The sequence below is a fragment of the Anolis sagrei genome, chromosome 1 (assembly GCF_037176765.1).
Source record: "Anolis sagrei isolate rAnoSag1 chromosome 1, rAnoSag1.mat, whole genome shotgun sequence".
Lineage (NCBI taxonomy): Eukaryota > Metazoa > Chordata > Lepidosauria > Squamata > Dactyloidae > Anolis > Anolis sagrei.
This window is the reverse complement of record NC_090021.1, coordinates 199,636,493-199,659,284: the sequence shown is the minus strand read 5'-3', so window position 1 is coordinate 199,659,284 and position 22,792 is coordinate 199,636,493. Positions and strand designations below refer to the sequence as shown.

Genomic DNA, 22,792 nt, shown 5'->3' with positions numbered 1-22,792 from the left:
AAGGGATTGAGAGAGAAGAGAGAAAAGCGAGGGAGGGGGAAAGAGGAAGGGAGAAAGAGAAAGAAAAGGGATTGAGAGAGAAGAGAGAAAGGAGAGAGAGAGGGAAGGAGGAAGGGAGGAGGAAGAGGGAAAGAGAGGGAGGGAGAAGGAGAAAGAAAAAGGGAGTGAGAGAGAAGAGAGAAAGGGGAGGGAGAGGGGAGGAGGAAGGGAGAAAAGGAATGAGAGAGAAGAGAGAAAGGAGAGGAGGAGGGAGAGGGAAAGAGAGGAAGGGAGGAAGCGAAAGAGAGGAAGAGGAAAAAGTGGGAAGAAGACGGGAGAGAGGAAAAGAGGAGGGAGGGAGCACGGGATGCGTGGCTTCACTTTGGGACCAGTTTGGCGGGGAAGCTGGGCTTTCCTTTCCACTCCTTGTCATGCTCACTCGAGGGTGAGGAAGAAGAGTAAGGGCCGGTGGCCTTGACCAGAGAAACCCCATCCAAAAAAGCAGCAACACCCTCCCTCCCCGCAACCTTTCCAAACCCCAAACAAACAGGCACACACCCAGGAGGAGGAGGGGGAAGGGGAGAGGGAGGAGGGGGTGCCTCTCTCTCTTCCTTTCCCTCCCTTCCTCCCTCTTTTTGGCCATGCAGCTGGAGCATTGTCTGTCGCCTCCGTCGGGGATGCTCTGCAAGCGCTTCCTCCAACTGAGCGCGGCGGCGTCGTCGTCGTACCCAGAGCTGGCTGTGCACGAGGCTCCTCTTCCTCCCCCTCCTCCTCCTCCTCTTCCTCCTCTTCCTCCTCCCTCCTCTGACAACCTGGAGCGGGGCTCACCTCTGCGGAAGCTCGCCAGGGGGCCGGCGATGACGCAGCCGCCGCCGCCGCCGCATCAGGCCGAGGCGGACAATTTCGATGACTCCAAAGACCCGCCAGGGGACGCCCAGCAGCAACCACAGCATCCTCCTCCTCCTCCTCTCCTTCCTCCTCCTCCTCCTCCATCTCAGCAGCAGCAGCAGCAGCAGCAAGCACAACAGCACCAGCCGCGCGCCTTGGACAGCCAGGACCCGCTCCAGCTCCGTCCCGCCTTCGATGGAGCCACGGCGGAGCGCTACTTGCTCTCCTCGCCGGTGGCTCGCGGTGGTGGCAGCGGCGGCAGCGGCAGCTCCTCCTCCTCTTCCTCTTCTTCCTCCTCTTCTTCCTCCTCCTCCTCCTCTTCCAGCCTTCCTCCGCCACCTCCTCCTCCTCCGTGCGCCGCGATGTTTCCCTACCCGGGGCAGCACAACCCCGCGGCTGCTGCCTTCTCCCTGGCCAGCCCCGGGCGCTACATGGCGCACCACCCGGCGCTCAGCAACGGCGCCTACAACAGCCTCCTGGCCAACCCGGCGGCAGCGGCGGCAGCGGCAGCGGGCGCTCCGCAGGGCTACCCATCGGCGGGATACCCCTACCCGCAGCAGTACGGACCCTCCAGCTACCAGGGCTCGCCTTTCTACCAGTTCCCCTCCGCCGCCGCCGCCGCCGCTGCTCAAGGCGGGCTGGTGCCGGGCAAGGCGCAGGTCTACCTCTGCAACCGCCCGCTCTGGCTCAAGTTCCACCGGCACCAGACCGAGATGATCATTACCAAGCAAGGCAGGTAAGGCACCGGCCCCAGGCAGCAGCAGCAGCCTCCCCTCTCCCTCCGCTCTTCCTGGACGGCGCCCCACTTCCCCTTCTTTCCCTCTTCCCCTTCTTCTTCTTCCCCTTTGATTCCTCTCTGCCGTTTCCATCACGCAACCCGTCGAGGAAGAATGATTTCCTCCCCACCTTTTGGTATATTTTTCTATAGTCTTTGCTTCGCCCCGCCGCCGCTTTGCTTTTGAGCGGAGACTTTCGTGTTTGAAGATACAGACTTCCGCGGGGATGCTTTTTTTCTTCTTCCCGAGATGCTTGTTGAGAGGACTCCTTCTGCTCATCATAACAACAACAACCACAAGAAGAAGAATAGCAACAACTAGAACAATAGCAACCACAATAATAATGTATTTTCCTGCATGGCAGAGGGTTGGGCGGCATGGCCCTTCCAACTTTATGATTCAACAACAACAACAACCACAACAACCACAACAACAACAAATGAATTTTCCTGCATGGCAGAAGGTTGGGTTGCATGGCCCTTCAACTTTATGATTCAATAATAATAATAATAATAATAATAATAATAATAATAATAATAATAATCTACAGCCAGCAGAGTGTCTGCTGTGGACTCATCTTGTTGTGTTTCAAACAACAACAACAACAATAACAGCAACCGCAGTAATGAATTTTTCCTGCATGGCAAAGGGTTGGACTGCATAGCCCTTGTGGCTCTTCCAACTTTGTGATTCAATAATAATAATAATAATAATAATAATAATAATAATAATAACAGCAACCGCAATAATGATTTTTTTCTTGTATGGCAAAGGATTGGACTGGCATAGCCCTTGTGGTGTCTTCCAACTTTGTGATTCAATAATAATATAATAATAATAATAATAATAATACATTACACAATCTAACGCTTGGGAGTGTTCGACTTGTGATTTTGTGATACGAATCCAGCATATATATCTCGTTTGCTGTGCCATACTGTGTTTTTGTGTCAGTAAAATAATAATAATAATAATAATAATAATAATAATAGACTCTGGCACAAGCCAGTCAATGTGATCCCAGTGGTGATAGGTACATTGGCTGCAGTGCCTAAAGACCTTGGCCTGCACTTAAGCACAAATCGGCGCTGACAAAAATTGCCATCTATCAGCTGCAAAAGGCCACCTACTCGGATCTGCACGCATTATTCACGGAGACATCACACAATCTTAGACACTTGGGAAGTGTCCGACGTGTGATCCAATACAACAGCCAGCATAGAGATCTTGTTTGCGGAGTCCTAATCTTGTTGTGTGCAAATAACAATAATAATAATGCATCACACAGTCCTAAACACTTGGGAAGTGTTCGACTTTCGGTTTTGTGATACGAAATCCAGCATATATGTCTCGTTTGCTGTGTCGTACTGTGTTTTTGTGTCAGTAAAATAATAATAATAATAATAATAATAATAATAATAATAATAATGACGACTTTGGCACAAGCAGTCAACGTGGTCCCCAGTGGTGATCGGTACACTGGGTGCAGTGCCTAAAGACCTTGGCCTGCACTTAAACACAATCGGCGCTGACAAAATTGCCATCTGCCACCTGCAGAGGCCACCTTACTGGGATCTGCACATACATCACACAGTCCGAGACACTTGGGAAGTGTCCGACGTGTGATCCAGTACAACAGCCAGCATAGTGATCTTGTTTGCTATGTACTCGTCTTGTTGTGTTTCAAATAATAATAATAATAATAATAATAATAATAGCAACAACAATAATAGCAACAATAATGTATTTCTCTGCATGGCAGAGGATTGGACTGCGTAGCCCTTGTAGTCTCTTCTAACTTTATGATTCAATAGTAACAATTGTTATTATAATTATAATAACAAGGACAACATTAACAATAATATATATTGTCAAAGTCTTTCATGGCCAAAATCATTGGATTGTTGTGAGTTTCTAACAGACCTCACAACCTCTGAGGATGCCTGTCATAGATGCAGGCGAAACGTCAGGAGAGAATGCTTCTGGAACATGGCCATACAGCTCGAAACGCTACAGCAAGCCAGTGATTCCGGCCATGAAAGCCTTCGGCTACACATATTATTGTTATTATTAATATTAATATTTTCTGTCAGCATTAGGTTTACCAGACTTTAGTGCGACCATTAGATTGTCCAATTAGTGCGACCATTATCATAGTCCTTAGCTATTCTATCAGTAGATTAGCCAGCCTTCGGGCTCCTAGCCCAACTCGGCCTCCCAGTTAGTCCCCGCTTCCTAGGGATCCTGATCGAAGGGGACCGGCGCCCAAAAGAGACAGACTGATCGGCGGCACGTTAGTCCTTCTCCCCGGAGGAACTTCAGGTGCCCAAAGGCGGCTCCTGTTTGGCTCCTGATTGCCACTTTCCCTCATGCTGCTAGCCCGGCTGAAACTCAGCCGAGGGCAACAAAAGGCGGGCAGAGGGGGCTCCAAAACGCCCTTTTTGGCGACGCTGAATGCACTCGATCCACCAGAGAAGCGCAAAGGATCTCCAGGAAAGGGAAATATTGTTGTTGTTATTATTGTTATATTTGGAACCGCTCCCTTTCTTCATTTAATCCCCCTCCCCGTTTCTCTCTCTCTCTCTCTCTCTCTGGAAACAGGCGCATGTTCCCTTTCTTGAGCTTCAACATTTCGGCCTGGACCCACGGCCCACTAAAACATATTCGTGGACGTCATCCTGGCCGACCCCAACCACTGGCGCTTCCAAGGCGGCAAATGGGTCCCTTGCGGCAAAGCCGACACCAACGTCCAAGGCAAGCGAGGCAAGCCCGGCCTCCCTCGGCTATTCTTCTCCTTTTCGGGATTTGCAAAAAAGAAAAGCTAATTAACACATTTCCCCTCCGGCCCCCCTCCCTTTCCACACGCGCCCCACACCCTGCGCCCGAGTGCGAAGGCTTAATTGGGAGACACTCGGCGGACGGGAAAGGGGAAAGAGGGAAGAGGGAGGGAGGAAAGAAGGAAAGGAAGAAAGGAAGGAAGGAAGGAAGGAAGGAAGGAAGGAAGGAAGGAAGGAAGGAAGGAAGGAAGGAAGGAAGGAAGGAAGGAAGGAAAAGAGGGGGAAGCTGCCAGAAAAAGATGCCGACAGGGACACAGAGCACGGGGGTTGTTTGTATTGTTTTCCAGACTTCCTTTCCCCCGCTTCTGGCTCCTTTTGTTGGTTTGTTTGCTATTCCAATGGTTCCAAATTCGAGAGATGGCTAGAGAGGTTAGTTAAGTATATAGATAGGCAGACAGAGGGGTTAATAGATAGGTAGATAGGTAGGACGGGTAGATAGAAAGGCAGAGAGATAAAGTTATTAATAGACATAGACATGGATTAATGGATGGATAGATAGAAAGATTAGATAGATAGATGGATGGAAGGATGGATGGATGGATGGGTAGGTAGAAAGGTAGATAGGTAGATAGGTAGGTAGGTAGGTAGGTAGCTAGGTAGGTAGATAGATAGATAGATAGATAGATAGAAACGATAGATAGACAAGACAGGTAGATGGGAAGGCAGAGTGATAAAATTATGACTAGACAGAAGATGGATTAATTGATAGATAAATAGAATGATTAAATAGAACGATAATGGATAGATAGAACGATAGATAGATAGATGGATAGATAGATAGATATACGACAGGCAGATAGATAGACAGATAGATAGATAAATAGATAGATACGACAGGTAGATAGGAAGGCAGAGTGATAAAATTATGGACTAGACATAGACAGATGGATTAATTGATAATAAATAGAAATATTAAATAGAACGATAGATAGATAGATAGATAGATAGATAGATAGATAGATAGATAGATAGACAGATAGATAGATAAGACAGGTAGATAGAAGGCGGGGTGATAAAATTATGAATAGACATTAACAGATGGATTAATTGATAGATACAAAGAAATATTAGATAGATAGAACGGTAGATGGATGGATGGATAGAACGATAGATAGATAAGACAGGTAGATAGGAAGGCGGTGTGATAAAAGTATGAATAGACATAGACAGATGGATTAATGGATAGATAGATAGATAGATAAGACAGGTAGATGGGGAAGGCAAGAGTGACAGAATGAGGAAAAGACCGATAGAGCGATGGAAATGATAAGTAGATATATTGATAGGAAAGCAGAGTGACAGAGTGAGGAATAGACATAGAGCGATGAAATGATGAATGGAGAGATCTACATACACACTGATAGGAAGGTCGAGTGATAGGTAGATGGGTAAATCGGAAAGTACATCTGTCAAAAGAAAAATGCCAGATAGATAAGTAGATAGAATGATTGCGAAGGGAGGAGAGATGAGTGCTAGAAAGAGAGGCCTGGGATTGTTCTCCAAACGTGTGTGCTGGTGGGTGTCAATATTGGCAAGCACGGACGCTGACCGCCAGCAGTATTTCTCAACACAAGCGAGAAAACACCGCTGGGTTGCGTTGAAACCGGATCTGCCTCGTCCTCCGCATCCGAGCGGAGTTGCAGGCCGAGGGCAATCCCGCAAGCAGGGCTCGCTTAGTTTACTCCAGACTGATTGTATCTCAGGGACACAGGCGCCTTGGGGCTCAGATCTTGAGGTCGCTATGGGTATCCATCCAAGCGGAATTATTGATTTATTATTATTATTATTATTATTATTATATTCATTATTATTATTATTCGTGGGGGGGGGGTGTGAACCTACTGCCTCAATGGTGGAGGGGGAGTGCGCTGGAAGGTAATGTGATATGGATAGATAGATTTTTTTCGTTTCAGGGCGACTTGAAACACTGCAAGTCGCTTCTGGTGTGAGAGAATTGGGCCGTCTGCAAGGACGTTGCCCAGGGACGCCCGGATGTTTTGATGTTTTGCCATCCTTGTGGGAGGCTTCTCTTATGTCCCCGCATGGGAGCTGGAGCTGACAGAGGGAGCTCACCCGCGCTTTCCCTGAATTGGAACCTCCGACCTGTCGGGTCTTCAGTCCTGCCGACACAAGGGTTTAATTGATAGAGAGATGATTTTGCAGAAGTTCTCCCTGCAGGATTAGGAAGGGGCTTCTGGGTGGGTTGGTTTGCTGGCTCTTTGATATTCTGTATTCTTCGTGGTTCCCCTTGAGACTCTCTCCCCCGTGCCTGTCTCGGCCTGTCTTCCCTTCAGGCAACCGGGTCTACATGCACCCCGACTCCCCCAACACGGGCGCCCACTGGATGCGCCAGGAGATCTCCTTCGGAAGCTGAAGCCTGACCAACAACAAAGGCGCCTCCAACACACAACGGCCAGGTCAGTGGAGGCCTCCTTCCCCAGAGTCAGGGGGACCCGAGAGGAAACCCTTTCCCTCCCAGACCCTGCCCTTCTTCCACGCGGGCCCCAATCCGGCCTCTCTCTTTCTCTCTCTCTAAAATAAACAAAGATGGGGAAGGGGCTCCATTCTAGCCCTGGCTGCCAAGGGGGAGCCCTCCTTCCCTCTCCCCCGAGCGGAGAGCGCTCTCTTTCTTTCCAAGAAGCAGGCCGCCTCCCATCTCTTTCTTCTCCTCCTTGTCTGTCTCCCTTCCCCGCTCGGCTTCTGCTCCTACTCCCGGTGTGTCAGATGGTGGTCCTGCAGTCGCTCCACAAATACCAGCCTCGCCTCCACGTGGTGGAAGTCAACGAGGACGGCACGGAGGACAGCAGCCAGCCCGGCCGCGTCCAGACCTTCACCTTCCCCGAGACGCAGTTCATCGCCGTCACTGCCTACCAGAACACCGATGTAAACAAGGGGAAGGGGGAGAGAGAGGAGCGGGGACGGGGGGCGGGGGGGACATGCTTTGGAGGGCGACGGAGCCAGGAACAAAGCGGGCCCGGGGCTAGGAAAGCACGGGGGCTCCTGATATTTCACCCCACTTGCTTCCTCCCCACTTTTCTTTCTTTGAATTGTTCCCAGATTAGGTAGATGAACTGATAGAGCTATAGATGAATGGATGATAGGTGGATGGATAGGTAGGTTATTTATGGGATGGACAGATGGGCTGGGAGATAGAAAGATGGTTGGATGGGGTAGGTGGGAGTTAAGGACTGATGACTTAACTCTGGATAATTTAAAATAATTGGTAATGAGGAGGCCTGCTATAGATGCAGGCGAAGGTCAGGAGAGAATGCTTCTGGAACATGGCCATACTGCCCGAAAAACTCACAGCAACCCAGTGATTCCGCCCATGAAACCCTTCGACAACAAATTGGTAATGTAGGTAGGTAGGTGCATGGATAGATGATACATTAGATAGATCAATAAAAGGTAAAGTTTCCCTTGACATTTAGTAAAGTCGACTTTGGGATTGGTGCTCATCTAAATTTCTAAGCCTGCGTTATCTGTAGACACCTCCAAGGTCATGTGGCCTGCATGACTGCATGGAGCACCCTTACCTCCCCGCAGAAGCGGTACCTATTGATCTACTCACATTTGCATGTTTTCGAACTGCTAGGTTGGCAGAAGTTGGGCCTAACAGCAGGAGCTCACCCCGCTCCCCCAGTCTATATGTATAGATTTTAAATAGTATTGAAATATATTTATTTCCTATCGAAGCATTGCATTAATTAGTATAAAACTGATAAAAATAGAAGGAGCGCAGGCGGCTAAATATCCTTTGACCAAAAACTGGCAACAGCAATGGCACTGTCTGTAGCCTCCAACAACTCTTCCTCTGTACATGAGGCAGGGCACAGTGGACAAGCATACAGATGCGGAGTTGTCTGTTCTGCTCCACAAGGTGTGGGATTCTTTTAGGTATTTGAATGCTTTTAGTGTAAGCAGCCTTAACTCTCCTTGTGGAGAGAAAAAGAGAGGTATGAAAAAGCGGGGTATAAATAAACATAACAACAACAACAACAACTTGGGAAGTGTGGGCGTGTGAGCGAATACAAAAGCCAGCATAGTGATCTTGCTGTGAACTAATCTTGTGTATCTAATAATAATAATAATAATAATAATAATAATAATAGATGCACAGAGGGGCAAGAGGGATATGTTGATAGGTAGATGGATGGGATAGTTGGATAGGTAGGCAAGTAAAAGGATGGACAGGTGCATGGATAGACAAGTGGCAGAGAAATAGATGAATGGGGGGATAGGTGGATAGCTAGATTAATAGATTGAGGCATGGACAGTTAACGATAGAGAGAGAGAGAGATGGATGGATGGATGGATGGATGGATAGATTAGATTATTATTTTATGGTTCTGTTTACTCTTTATCTCACTTTCCTCTCCTAAAGGAGAGATGGATGGATAGATAGCTTATGGATGGAGAGAAAGAGAAATAGAGAGTGATGGATATTATTATTATCATTATTATTATTATACCCCACTTTATTCTCTTAAAGGAGAGACGAATGCCTAAGTAGGTTAAGTAGATGGATTGGACAGAGAGAGAGAGATGATAGGTGGATGATGGATCGGTAGATGGGTTGATGGATTGATGTCAAATGGGAGAGATCCTGTCTTAAGGTGTGTGTGTGTTCAACATTGGCAAGCAAAAGGCTGTGGAGAGGACGGAGGGATTTCTCCTTGGTCCCAACACAGTGGCCTATAAACCTCCCCAAACCCTGCCTCTGAGCAAGGCGACGATGGAGAGCTGAATAGTTAACATGTCTCCTGTATCTCATTGTTATTTTTATTTATTTGTATCCCGCCTTCCTCGCAGGATAGAGATTCATGAGGGCTCCCCAATAGTAATGGCTGTTTTTTAAATCGTTGAAAGATTGGCCTGAATCCTATGGCCAGTCCCAGCCCAGAGTAAACCTCATGAAACTCTGGGAAATCCAACGAATCCTAGTAGGAATGGCATACACACAGGATTCAGGGACTGAGTCTCCTTTTCTCTAGTTCTTGGTGGAGGGACTCATGGCAGAAGAAGCCTTCCCTTCCAGTCTTTCCGGCTGGCTGGGTTGGGTGCGTATTTCCGCAGTTGCGTAAATCCAAACGCAGGGCGCGGGGGTTCTCAGGACTTTGTAGTTGTACACTTTACTCGGGAGTAAGGCCTATTTCATTCAGTATACCGGGGCCTCTGAGTAGGGACGGTGGGGAATGGCTCCCTTGGATTGATTGTGATAGCCCCCCCCCCCCCCCCAAACTGGGCTTTCGGTTCCTGACAGAAGTTTTTGAAATGGTTTCCATGCCATTCGGGGTTGGTAACGCTCGGGCCTGAGAAATCAGTTCTGGTGGTTTTGGCGGGAACTCGGTGTCACTTCAGATTGAGGATTGGGACCCGGGACGGGCGTCGAGATCGATTCGTCTCAACTAAATACATCGACACTGTCGAATTAATGCAGTTTGACCCCACTTTCACAGCTCGATGCAACGGAATCCAGGGATTTGCAGTTTGGTGAGACACAGGCAGAGAGGGCTAAAGACTATGTGTTGTCCCAAGGCTTACATGGCCGGAATCACTGTGAGATTTCCAGGCTGAGATAATGCTTCTGGAACATGGCCATTCAGCCCGAAAAAACTCACAGCAACCAAGGCTAAAGGCCTTGCAAACGGACAACTCTCCCAGTGACATAGCATCGCGCGAAAGTGGTATCAAAGTGCATTAATTCGAACAGTATAGATGCACAAAATGTGTCCCCAGGATAGCGCCTGAAACGTTTTGCAGCGAAAACAGAGTTTGGATGGGATCTAGAGTTGCTTTTGCAAAAAGGAGCTGAAAGCAACGCTTTTAAAATGTAGTACCCAAAGTTTAAATAGCAAAATTTGTAAATAGACCTAAAGGTAGACATAAGGTGGAAACGACTGCGGGGCCCAGGCGAATGGGCCATGCGTAAACACCACAAAACCCATCATCCACAAAAGAGCGACCAAGAAATAAACCTCTCAGGCTTGGGGGAAGATTTCTAACCCTTTCCCGGTTCCTCTTACTATTCATTCCCCGCAGAAAAGGGCGACTGAGAGGGATGTCTGCGTCCCTTCAATGCTCTTCTTTGGCTCCCTTCCTGGCCATTATTTGCTCCTTTCCCGAAGCAGGACGTCTGTTTGCCCTCCATCGGAAGCTCCGCATTTGAGACCCTTTTCCTTTCCTTCTTTTACCAGATCACTCAGCTCAAGATAGATCACAACCCCTTCGCCAAAGGCTTCCGAGACAACTATGACACGTAAGTGGCGCAGGACACGCCGGTCCTTTTGCTCTTTCTCTTGGTCTCGGGAAAGGTCTCGAGGGGGAGGGAGGGAGGGAAGGAAGGAAGATGTAGGATTCCCGAGGAAAAAGTGATTCACCCCTGGGGGGAACCACCCCCTCCCCTCCAAATGTGGCCAGGCGTGTTTTCCACCTTTTTCTTACTTGACGCAGAGCGTGGGGTTTGCTCGGTTAGGTGTCTGGGAGGGTGGATTTAAAATACTGGGATGTGATGGGTGAAAAGAGTGCTTTGGTTCTTCCTGCCTGGCAGAATGGGGTTGGACTGGATGGCCCTCCAGCAGCTACTTCACCACACTAGAGAATGAATCCACTTTAAATGCGGTTTCTGCCTCCTGCAGAATTATGGAGGAGCTTTTGACAGTTTCACTAAACGACAAACCCCAGAATTCTGCAGGAGGCAGAAACCGCATTTAAAGTGGATTCATTCTCTAGTGTGGTGAAGTAGCTGCAGGAGAGCCATCCAGTCCAACCCCATTCTGCCAGGCAGGAAGAACCAAAGCACTCTTTTCACCCATCCCATCCCATCCCAGTATTTTCAACTCTATGATTCTATACTGAAAACATTTCCGGGTTTTTTTTTGGGGGGGGGGGGGATAGGCGAGGAAAATCTGATTAGTTCACCATCCTATCCTAACGCAGTTTTCTATCCACAACAACCCTGTGAGGTAGGCTAGGCAAGGAGAAGAGGGGGGCATAGAAGTCAAGTTCTTTTCTTCTACCTTAGGCCGGATCTACACTGCCCTGTATTCAAGGATATGATGACAGATTATCTGCTTTGAACAGGATTATTTAAATCTACACTGGGATAAACAGATAATCTTATATTATATATGATAAATAATCAAATAATATGGGAGAAGCAGATAAACATGCCCACTCGGAATTCTTATCCTGACTTGAGGCAAATGGGTTTGCTTTGCAGTACTGTATTCGAATTCACCTTGAAGACCAGCCTAGTTTGGTGGCTGAATGCTCTGGAGTCCAGAGTTTCAGCCCCCACCTTGGAAATCCCATCTCTCAGCCTCAGAAGAAGGTGAAAGTACCCCCCCCCCCCACACACACACACTGAACACGTGTGCCTAAAACGCCCCTCGGTAATGTCTCTGTAAATCGGAAGCGACTTGAAGGCACACGCTCACCCAATGGCCACCTCAGAGGTGTCTGCGGCTGTTTTCTTTCGGTGGGAGGGGTCCCATGGTAATGGGAATATTAACCTCAGAGGAAACACATTGGGGGGTCCTGTTTTGACACGTGTAAGCAGCCTCCTCGCTTGAAAAGGAGTTTAGAATTGAGCCCCTTTGCCTGCCCAGCAAACATGGCTAATAGTCATGAACATGTCAGTCATGTCAATCTCCTTTAAATTAAGCGAGCGGTACACAGATAAATAAGCAACCCACCATCGGCCAATAATAATAATAATAATAATCATGTTGAGGCCTCAGTTCTCTTCATTATATTATTCTTATTATTATCATTTGATACATAACAAGATTAGTACACAGCAAACAAGATCACTATGCTGGCTGTTGTATTTAATAGGACACTTCCCAAGGGTCTAGGAATTATTATTATTATTATTATTATTAAAACCAAAATAATTCTTTGTACTTTGCTCCCGAAAATTCCTGATCATCCTCAGCCATTGGAGAGTGGACTGAAAGTGAGTTGAGAGTTACCTAATGGAGGCATTTTCAATTCTCACTTTAAACCCATTGGATTGCACGATCCAATACCACACAATAGATTCAATAGGTCAGTTCTGCACTGAGAATCAAATAATAATAATAATAGGCAAAGGTAAAGGTTTTCCCCTGACATTAAGTCCAGTCGTGTCCGATTCTTGGGGTCGGTGCTCACCTCAATTTCTAAGCCGAGGAGCCAGCGTTGTCAGTAGACACCTCCAAGGTCATGTGACCAGCATGACTTCATGGAGCGCTGTTAAAATAATAATAATAATAATAATAATAATGCGAAATTCAGCATATATATCTCATTTGCTGTGTCATACTGTGTTTTTGTGTCAGTATAATAATAATAATAATAATAATAATAATAATTTCTTTATAACCCGCCCTATCTCCCCTAACTCCCCCCCCCCCCCCCCAAATCTATAATGTAAACCCGATTGAAAACCACGTTTTCAAAGTATGGTCAAAACAGCAATAAATAAATAAAGCAAAAAGAACTGCCTGTATTTTTTATTTTTATTCCTTGCTTGCCCAGAAGTCTTTGTCAGGCCCTAAAGCTCTCTGGGTAATTCAAGCCTTTCTTATTCTCACAAGAGCAAAAGATCGCTCTTTAGGAGGCTCAGTCTGCATTTCTTGACCGGTGCTAACTTCAGGTCTTGACAACGTCAAACAGTTTCACATTGGCATTGGGCAAAGCAGTCCTGGGTTGCCTCTGCACGGTGGAATAAATACAGTTTCATCACCCCCCCCCCCTCCCCAATTGGGTCTATGCTATGGAATCCTGGGAGCTGTCCTTTCAGCAGAGTGAAAACTCACAGGGTTCCCTAGCATTGAAACATGGTGGCTGAAGTGGAGTCAAACTGCTCTCATCCTGCACTGTAGACCTTTGCCATATTGTCGAAGGCTTTCATGGCTGGAATCACTGGGTTGTTGTGAGTTTTCCGGGCTGTCTGGCCCTGTTCCAGAAGCATTCTCTCCTGAAATTTCATCTGCATCTATGGCAGGCATCTCCAGAGGTTGTGAGGTCTGTTGGAAACTAGGAAAATGTGAATGCTGGGTGAAACTGCTGGGCCATTAAATGCTAATCAAGGTGGCCAATTGAAACATTCACACCTACCTCGAACAGATAAGAGTTCTTTCTCCCACCCTGGATATTACTCCACAGATATATAAACCCAATTTTTCTAGTTTGTCGCAGACCTCACAACCTCTGAGGATTTTTTTTTTGGTCGTGTCAGGAGCGACTTGAGAGACTGCAAGTCGCTTCTGGTGTGAGAGAGTTGGCCGTCTGCAAGGACATTGCCCAGGAGACGCCCAGATGATTTGATGTTTTTATCATCCTTGTGGAAGGCTTCTCTCATGTCCCCGCATGAGGAGCTGGAGCAAATAGAAGGAGCTCAGGCAAAACATCAGGAGAGAATGCTTCTAGAATATGGCCATACAGCTCGGAAAACTCACAACAACCTATTCACCATATTCATTTACTAAAAGCTGCCCCTTCGAATTGAAAAATCAGGACCCAGGAAGATGAGAGAGCCCGCTTAGTGTAGTAGTGCTTTGAGAGCCGGAGTACAATCTTGGAGGCACGGGAAGCCACTGGGGAACTTGGAACAAGTCACACTCTCTCGGATTCAGAAAAACATTGGGAATATCGCCTTAGTTTCCCTTGATCAGAAATTAAAAGGCAGAGAAAGGGAGAGATGGGCTCAGTTGAAGGTTGAAACACCGAAAGAAGTCCCACTAGCTGCCATGGCTCAATGCTTTGGAGCTCTGAGAGTTGTGGTTTGGGGAGGTACCAGCCTTCTTTGACAGAGAAGAGGGAAAACCTTGCAAAACTACAGCTCTCGTGATTCCATAGCATCGAGCCATGGCAGTTAGAGTACCGTCAATCTATATTCCTTCTATGCACCTTGCATTGTCCTGGAATAATAATAATAATAAACAACTTTCTTTATACCCCGCCACCATCTCCCCAAGGGGATTCGGGGCCTCTTACGTGAGGCCAAGCCCAACAATACAGCAATGCAAATAAACAACATATAACGACATTAAAATATAAAAATAAAATACAAGAAACAATATAAATAAGTACAAACAATGTCAATTCACAATAATTTAAACCCAGAAAAAAATCACAGTGGTCAGGGCCAGTAGCAAGGATTAAAAGTTTAAAACACTGGGTGAGGAAGGCAATGTAATGCATCTGGGCAGGGGATCAGAGGGACCAAAGTAGGGTTTAATTGCACTAGTAGGTAGAAAATAAAGTGCTTCCCAGGGCATTTTATGAAGGATTTGGCCAGGTCAGGGGTTATAATTCAGTTAATAATTCCTTGGAGGCACACTGGAACAGCCAAGTTTTCAAGCTCTTCCTAAAGATTGCCAAGATGGGGGTTTGCCTAATTTCTCTGGGGAGCGAATTCTAGAGCAGAGGGGCCACAACAGAGAAGGCCCTGTCCCCCATCCCCACAAGTCGCAGCTTGTTACAAGTCTATGGCTGAAATCCCAGCACTGGTCCACTGGAATTGCATTAATCTGCATTATATGGGTCTACTCTGACCATATAATATAGGTCACACTGTCAGCCAGCCATGGAAGCAAATGGATTCACTTCAATGTTCACTTCTTGGGAGCTCACCAGTTGATTCCGGGCGTCTCTTTCTAGCCTTTGTGGGACTAGTAGCTAAAGTCGCTTAAATAAATACAGCAACCAATTGTTAGCAAATGCAGCCGGATTAAAAAGGACCGTGTAGTCTGTGCTGTTCTCCATCCCGCTCATTACAAAGCCCGCTTCCAAGGCTTGGTTGTGGCTCCATATTTCAATCCCACCAATGGAAACAATCCCGAGTTTAGGCTCCAGGCCCCACCTACGCTGACCATTTAATGCAGTTTCAAACCGGTATTGATCAAAGTAGTTTCCCCATGCAGATGATTATATGGGAGATCCTGGACCCAGTTTAAGGCCCGGATAGACCATAGGGCACTGGTGCGCATTATGGGTTTTCTTTCTGGGAGTTTGTTGTCTGGCCGCAGCAGTCTGAAGCCAGCTTCGACCTGCGTTAAATGGTCAGTATAGATGGGGCCAAGGAGAAAGGCAGAATGAATCTGGGGAGATTTCCCCAAAACGACTGCATCGCTTCAGAAGCACCTTTCCTCATTCTGACTGGGGCTCCCCTTAAGCTGGCTTCCTTCTCCTCCAGAGGAAGTCTTTCAGAGCCGAAAACAACCCTAACCACAGGGAGAGTTTCCATCTCGTTTTTCTTCTTCTTGAAAGGGAAGGCTTAGGAGGGGAAAGACATTCAAGAAGTATTTGAAAAGACAACTATTGGGACGTGTGACTTTAGTGAACCTGACATAATCCAATCTTTCCTTGTCTGGGTTAGTTATCAAGCAGACGAGGACTCAGTTGATTGGCTTCTGGGCTCCAAGCCAGGCAGCGACCCTCTTCCCCTCTGGATCTCCAGGTGCGCTGCCTTGTCTGAAGCTCTAGGCTTCGCTTCCTATTTCAACCGGGTCCCGGGCTTAGGGTGAAACGGGAGGGGGAGGCGGGGGAGGCAGGAATGCCGGATTTCCCTGGGAGGAGGAGGAGGATTTTCACTATTTAGGATCCCTTGGAGGAGGATTGTTATTGTTGTCGCTATTGTTATTATTATTATTATTTTAAGTCTGTTGTATCTCCTTAACCAGGAGACAGATGTACACTTTGCCTGCACGGCTTTCTCTGCAGACTCAATTCCCTATGTTTCTGTGGGTAGCTGCTAGATCAAAACGTCAACAAACATTAACCAAATGCTGGCAAAGACGATGCTGGTGTTTAAGAGCAGGGGTGGTCCTGGGATATTGTGGTCGCTTTTCGTTCAGAAAGGGATAGCTTTCCCCGCTTTGCGTTGATCCATAACACGGAGGGTGCTTTGAATCGGTTCCCTTTGCCCTGTATTCTTTCCTTCCTGTACCCGTGGTTTTTGGAAACTGTTTTTCGTGACTTCCTCTCTCACGCAAATGCATTGCAGCCCAAAGGCACGTAGACTTGGGGCCCGTTCGCACAAGAGAATTAAGTGAACGAAGGTGGGATTGGTTGTGCTCAATGGGCTTCACTCCCTCAGGGCCCCTGCTTACGCCTTTAGCGAAAGTCAAACGACCTTCTACAGCAGTGGTTCTCAACCCTTGGGTCCCCAGGTGTTTTGGCCTACAACTCCCAGAAATCCCAGCCAGTTTACCAGTTGTTAGGATTTCTCGGAGTTGAAGGCCAAAACATCTGGGGACTCACAGGTTGAGAACCACTGCTGTAGAAGGTCGTTTGACTCCACTTCATCGGCTATGCAATTATGGGAATTGTAGCTTGGTGAAGCACCAACAGTCCTTGGCAGGGAAGACTAAAAGCCCTGTAAAGCTACACCTCTCAGGATTGCACAGCAGTGAGCCGTAGCAGTTCAAGTGGTGTCAAGCTGCATTGATTCTGGATGTAGAGGGACCCGTGGCGAAGTGATTTTAGTGTTGGACTGTGGCTCTGGAGACCAGAGTTTGAATCCCTGCCACTGGATAGCCTCCAGCGAGTCACACTCTCTCAGCCTCCGAGGAAAGCAATGGCAACCCCCTTCTGAACCAATCTTGCCAAGAAAACGCTGCGGTAGGAGGAGAAACACCCTAACATATCACGGCAAGATTTCTTTAAGTTTGCTCATGCCTTCCTCTGAGGTTGAGAGAGTGTGACTAGCCCAAGGTCAGACAGTGGCTTTCCAGGGCTGAGTGGGGATTCAGCCCCTTTTCCGGTGTCATACAACTGGTGGCTCTCAGTTGTGTAGAAGAGGGATTTTTAGTGGGTATTGGGGAGCTTATGGCTCTCCCAATGAGATGTTGCTTCTATACAACAACAGAAGGGACTGGAGTCCTGTTGTTATGTCACCTGGCAATCTGATCCCTCTTTGGGATTATAAGGTTCTGTCCTGTTCCCTCCACATATTTGTACACACTAAAGCCATCATTCAAAGCTGGCTTTAGTGTGTTGCAAGCAATTCCTGAGGCAGTCCAGCCCAATTTACATTATCCTCAATGTTCCCATGAAGACCCTCCCAGCACATCCAAATTATTCTTTACAGGAAGTGTGTACAGATATGTGGAGGGAACAGGACAGAACCTTATTAGATTTTTCCATTGCATTGTTTCACTTTGCTACTTTGGGTTACATCTCCACTGGAGAATGAATGCAGTCCAACACCATTTGAACTGCCATGGCTCAATGCTATGGGATCCTGGGTTTTGTAGTTTGGTGAGGGACCTGCACTCTTGGCAAGAGGAGGCTAAAGACCATGAAAAATGCAGCTTCCAGGATAGCAGTGGGCCATGGCAGTTAAATTCTACAGTGTAGACCAGGCATGGGCAAACTTCAGCCCTCCAGGTGTTTTGGATTCAACTCCTGTTGAAGTCCAAATCCTGAACTTCTATGCTTACTGTTAGGAATTGTAGGCGTTGAAGTCCAAAACACCTGTAGGGCCGAAGTCTGCCCATCCCTGGTGTAGAAGCACCCTCAGACTAGGCTCAAGGCAGGCCTTTTAGATGAGATTGGACCTCAACTCCCTCATGAAAGGCATACAGGCTTGCCTTGACCCAGCAGTTGTATTTCCTCCTCAAGATGAAGGCACTGTGAGGAAGGCTGGGCAGAGGCTGCTAGGCCGCCAAGGACTAGGCTTCTGTTGTGCTTTTCTGTGCACCAGATAAGGAGGCAGCCATAATGTTTATGGTCAGTGTAGATGGGCCCTTTTTCTGTCAGATGCCACCATTCAAATTGCACTACCTGGTCCCACTGCTAGGCAGGCTGAGCGGAGGTACCTAGGCCTCTCATAGTGCTTTTCTGAATGACAGAAAGCAAGGCAGCTATAATATTTACGGTCAGAGTAGATGGGCCATTTTCCTGTCAGATGCCATCATTCGATGCTGGCTTCCAACTGCATTACATGGTCTCATTGCGAGGCAGGCTGGGCCAAGAAGAGTAGGTCTCCCATAGCAACTACTAGGCTTTACTGTGCAGCAGATAAAGTGGCAGCCATAATATTTATGGTCAGTGTAGATGGGCCCCTTTCCTGTCAGTGGTTCCACTGCAAGGCAGGCTGGGCTGAGGCAACTAGGACTCTCATAGCAAGGTGACTGACTAGGTGTCTCTCATGCTTTACTGTGCACCAGATGGGCCCTTTTCCTGTCAGTGTATATGGGCCCTTTTCCTGTCAGTGGTCCCACTGCGAGGCAGGCTGGGTTAAAGTGACTAGGCCTAAGATCTTCTGGGTGGTCAGCCAGTCACAGGCACGTTTGGCAGGGATGAGAGACAGGACCTTCTCAGTTATTGCCCCCCCCCCCTTTATGGAACTCCCTTCCTGGCAATATTACATCAGCCCCCGCCCTCCTGTCCTTCAGAAGGAAGGTCAAGACCTGGCTGTGGGACCAAGCCTTTGGGGCAGTGCAATGAAGCAACTTTTAATGTGGATGTGTAATTTTAATATTTGTATATATTTATGGTTTTATGTCCCGGCATTGAATATTTGCCATATATATATGTGCCTAGCAGTGGGACCAGGTAGTGCAATTTGAATGGTGGCATCTGACAGAAAAAGGGCCCATCTATACTGCTACCCCTCTATTCTGCTTTGGTTAGACCACATCTGGAATATTGTGTCCAATTCTGGGCACCACAATTCAAGAGAGATATTGACAAGCTGGAATGTGTCCAGAGGAGGGCAACTAAAATGATCAAGGGTCTGGAGAACAAGCCCTATGAGGAGCGGCTTAGGGAACTGGGCATGTTTAGCCTGAAGTAGAGAAGGCTGAGAGGAGATATGATAGAAGTGTATAAATATGTGAGAGGAAGCCACAGGGAGGAGGGAGCAAGCTTGTTTTCTGCTTCCTTGGAGACTAGGACGCGGAACAATGGCTTCAAACTACAAGAGAGGAGATTCCATCTGAACATTAGGAAGAACTTCCTGACTGTGAGAGCCGTTCAGCAGTGGAACTCTCTGCCCCGGAGTGTGGTGGAGGCTCCTTCTTTGGAAGCTTTTAAGCAGAGGCTGGATGGCCATTTGTCAGGGGTGATTTGAATGCAATATTCCTGCTTCTTGGCAGGGGGTTGGACTGGATGGCCCATGAGGTCTCTTCCAACTCTTTGATTCTATGATATGCTGTGCTCTGCCCTGAGTCCCTTGCGGTGTGAGAAGGGCAGAATCTAAATGTTTTAAATAAATAAACAGGGCCTCTCATAGGCTTCTGCTGTTCTTTACTGTGTGCCAGATAAACTGGCCGCCATAATATTTATGGTCAGTGTTGATGGGCCCTTTCCCTGTCAGTGGTCCCACTGCGAGGCAGGCTGACCCAAGGCGACTAGGCCTCTCATAGCAAGGCGACTAGGCTTCTGTTGTGCTTTACTGTGCGTCAGATAAGGTGGCTGCCATAATATTTATGGTGAGTGTAGATGGGCCCTTTCCCTGTCTGATGCCGTTATTCGAAGCTGACTTCGAACTGCATGGCATGGTCGCACTGCGAGGCAGGCTGGGCCGGGGCGAGTAGGCCTCCCATAGCAACGCCTGCCTGCCTGCCTGCCTCGCGCGCGGCCAGCTTTTTCCGCCGTGCTTCCTGTGCGCTGCGTCTCACGGCGCTGTCCTGTTTCCCTCCCGGCAGGATCTACACGGGCTGCGACATGGACCGCCTGACGCCGTCCCCGGGGGACTCTCCGCGCTCGCAGATGGTGCCGGGGGCGCGCTACGCCATGGCAGCAGCGGCGGCGGCGGGCTCCTTCCTCCAGGACCAGTTCGTCAGCAACTATGCCAAGTCCCGCGGCTTCCACCACCACCATCACCACCACCACCACCACTCCGGCGGAGGGGCGGCAGGAGGAGGCGGCGGCGGAGGAGGCGGCGGCGTGGCGGGGGGAGTAGGCGGAGGCGGCGGAGGGCCGGTCCCGGATCGCGGCGTGCCCCACCCCAACGGGCTGCTCTCCCCGCAGCAGGCCGAGGAGCCCAACGCGCCCTCTCCGCAGCGCTGGTTCGTCACGCCCGCCAACAACCGCCTGGACTTCGCCTCGGCCGCCGCCTCGGCCTACGACCCGGCGGGCGAGCTGGCGGGCAACGCGGCCACCTTGCTGTCCTACGCGGCGGCCGGCGTGAAGGCGCTCCCCCTGCAGGCGGCCGGCTGCACGGCGCGCCCGCTCGGCTACTACCCGGACCCTTCGGGCTGGGGCGCGCGCAGCCCCCCGCAGTACTGCGCCAAGTCGCTCTCGTGCTGGCCCAACGCCTCCTCGGGAGGGACCACCGGCGGCGGCGGCGCCCGCTTGGGGGGGAACCTCTACCTGCCCGGCGGAGGGGGCGAGGAGGTGGAGAGCCTGGCGCCCCCGGAGCGCTCCCCCTTGGTCGCGCCCGCCCCGCCTCCCCCGCCCCCGCCGCCCCCTCCGGCCCCGCCCTCCTCCTCCTCTTCCTCGTCCTCCGCCTCCGGGCCCCCGCCCCCAGAGGACTCCAAGCCCCCCAAGGACTTGTCCGACTCCAGCTGGATCGAGACGCCCTCCTCCATCAAGTCCATCGACTCCACCGACTCTGGGATTTACGAGCAGGCTAAGCGCCGGCGGCTCTCCCCCGCGGGCACCCCGGCCTCCGAGAGCTCCTCGCCGCTCAAGAGCGAGCCGGCCTTGGCCGCCCCCCGGGACTGCGACAAGGCCGCCTCCTGCGCCAAGGACATCGGCTACTACGGCTTCTACGCCCACAGCTAGAGGGTCAGGGGGCGGGGCGATGCGCCGGCCACGCCCCCTCCCACTTTCCCCGCCCTCTTTCCCCTCACCTCTCCACGCCCCCTCCCTTCCCTCTCTTTCGGGCGAGTGCCCCTTCTCTCCTCTACGCACGCGCAATCCCGCTCTCTTCTCTTCTCTCTTTCTGTCTTCTGCGCACGCGCGCAGGAAAAGAGCGCCAAAGCCGCCCTGAAACGCATTTCCTTGTGGAAGGGATGGCGCCACTGAACAATCCAGCCGCTGCCCACCTGTTCCTCCAATGTTCTTTCACTTTAATGCACTGATTCCCAACCTTTGGACCTTCGGGTGTTTTGGACTTCAACTCCCAGAAATCCCAGAAATCCTGGAGGACCAAAGCTTGGGAACCAGTGCTTTACTGGAATGCGGTTTAGCCATGGCTCAAAAGTATAGGATCAAGGGAGTTGGCTGTGGTGAAAGGAGGCACCAGCATTCTTTGGCAGCCATTCAAGACTTTGTCAAGCTACAACTCCCATTTTCCCATACCACTGAGCTATGCCAGTTAAAATGGTCCCAAGCTGCATTCATTTCTTCAGTGTACAGCCAGCCTGGTGGCCCTATCTATGTAATCCTCTTCAGCGCTATCTCAGTTGGTCGCTAGATCCAAATTAACTGCTTTGCCTGAGGCCTAATGAGTGAAAGAATTAACACAATTTGGCACCACTTTGGTCAGGTCTAAATGCGGATCAAGTGCATGGAACTTGTTTTATATGGCAGTGTAGATTTATATATCCCAGTTCAATGCAGTGTATGCATTGATAATGCAGTTTAATGTGGCAGTGTGGCTGGGGCCTTTGACTGAGGTGGTTCAATGCTGTGGAATCCTGGGATTTGTAGTTGTACAAGGTTTTCAGCCTCCTCTGCCAAAGGGTGTCGGTGCCTCACCAAACTCCAGCTCCCAGGACTCCACAGCATTGAGCCAAAGCTATTAAATCAGACATGGGCAAACTTTGGCCCTCCAGGTGTTTTGGACTTCAACTCCCACAATTCCTAGTAGGAATTGTGGGAGTTGAAGTCCAAAACACCCGGAGGGCCAAAGTTTGCCCATGCCTGCATGAAATGGTGTCAAACTGCATTAATCCTACAGTGTAGTCCATACACCCAGAGAATACTCCCTTTCCATTCTTGTAGGGAAAAATAGGAAAGGAGTGGCATAGCCATGCTTTCTTCCAAGGGGTGAGGCAGGCCTCCAGCAGCGACAGGCAGGGCATTTTGCTGCCTGAGATGTGAGGAAGGGGCTCCATCCAGTGCTGGGAGGGTCCTTTGCCCCTTATCAGCAGCTCTCCCTAAAAAGCAATGGATAGGCAGCTAAATAGCTCAGCATCTCCTGCTTTTTCCCTTCACCATCAGTCACCAACGCTCTGCTCCCTTTGGCCCAGAGAGGCCAATGCACCCCTGTCGTGGAAGCTGTGCTTTCCCTTGAGGCAACCTTTTCCTTTCCTCTCTTGGTTCGGAAGCGAGCCTCGCAGCCTTCAGCGGACTGACTCCCAGGTAAGCCAGTGTGAACGGGGAAGGAGCTTTGGTCAGGATTCCTGCTCTGCGGCAGCACCTGCA

The 22,792-nt window shown here is 49.3% G+C and overlaps 1 protein-coding gene across 1 annotated transcript; it reads left to right on the top strand.

Moving 5' to 3' along the window:
* The first annotated feature begins 620 nt into the window (after window positions 1-620).
* On the top strand, window positions 621-22,229 carry TBR1 (T-box brain transcription factor 1). Its single transcript, XM_060777819.2, is given in 9 exon segments — window positions 621-1,603; window positions 4,245-4,280; window positions 4,282-4,397; window positions 6,775-6,884; window positions 6,886-6,897; window positions 7,205-7,363; window positions 10,678-10,739; window positions 20,125-20,850; window positions 20,935-22,229. Coding segments are annotated over 9 exon segments (2,475 nt in total). The 3' UTR covers window positions 21,206-22,229.
* The last annotated feature ends 563 nt before the right edge of the window (window positions 22,230-22,792 follow it).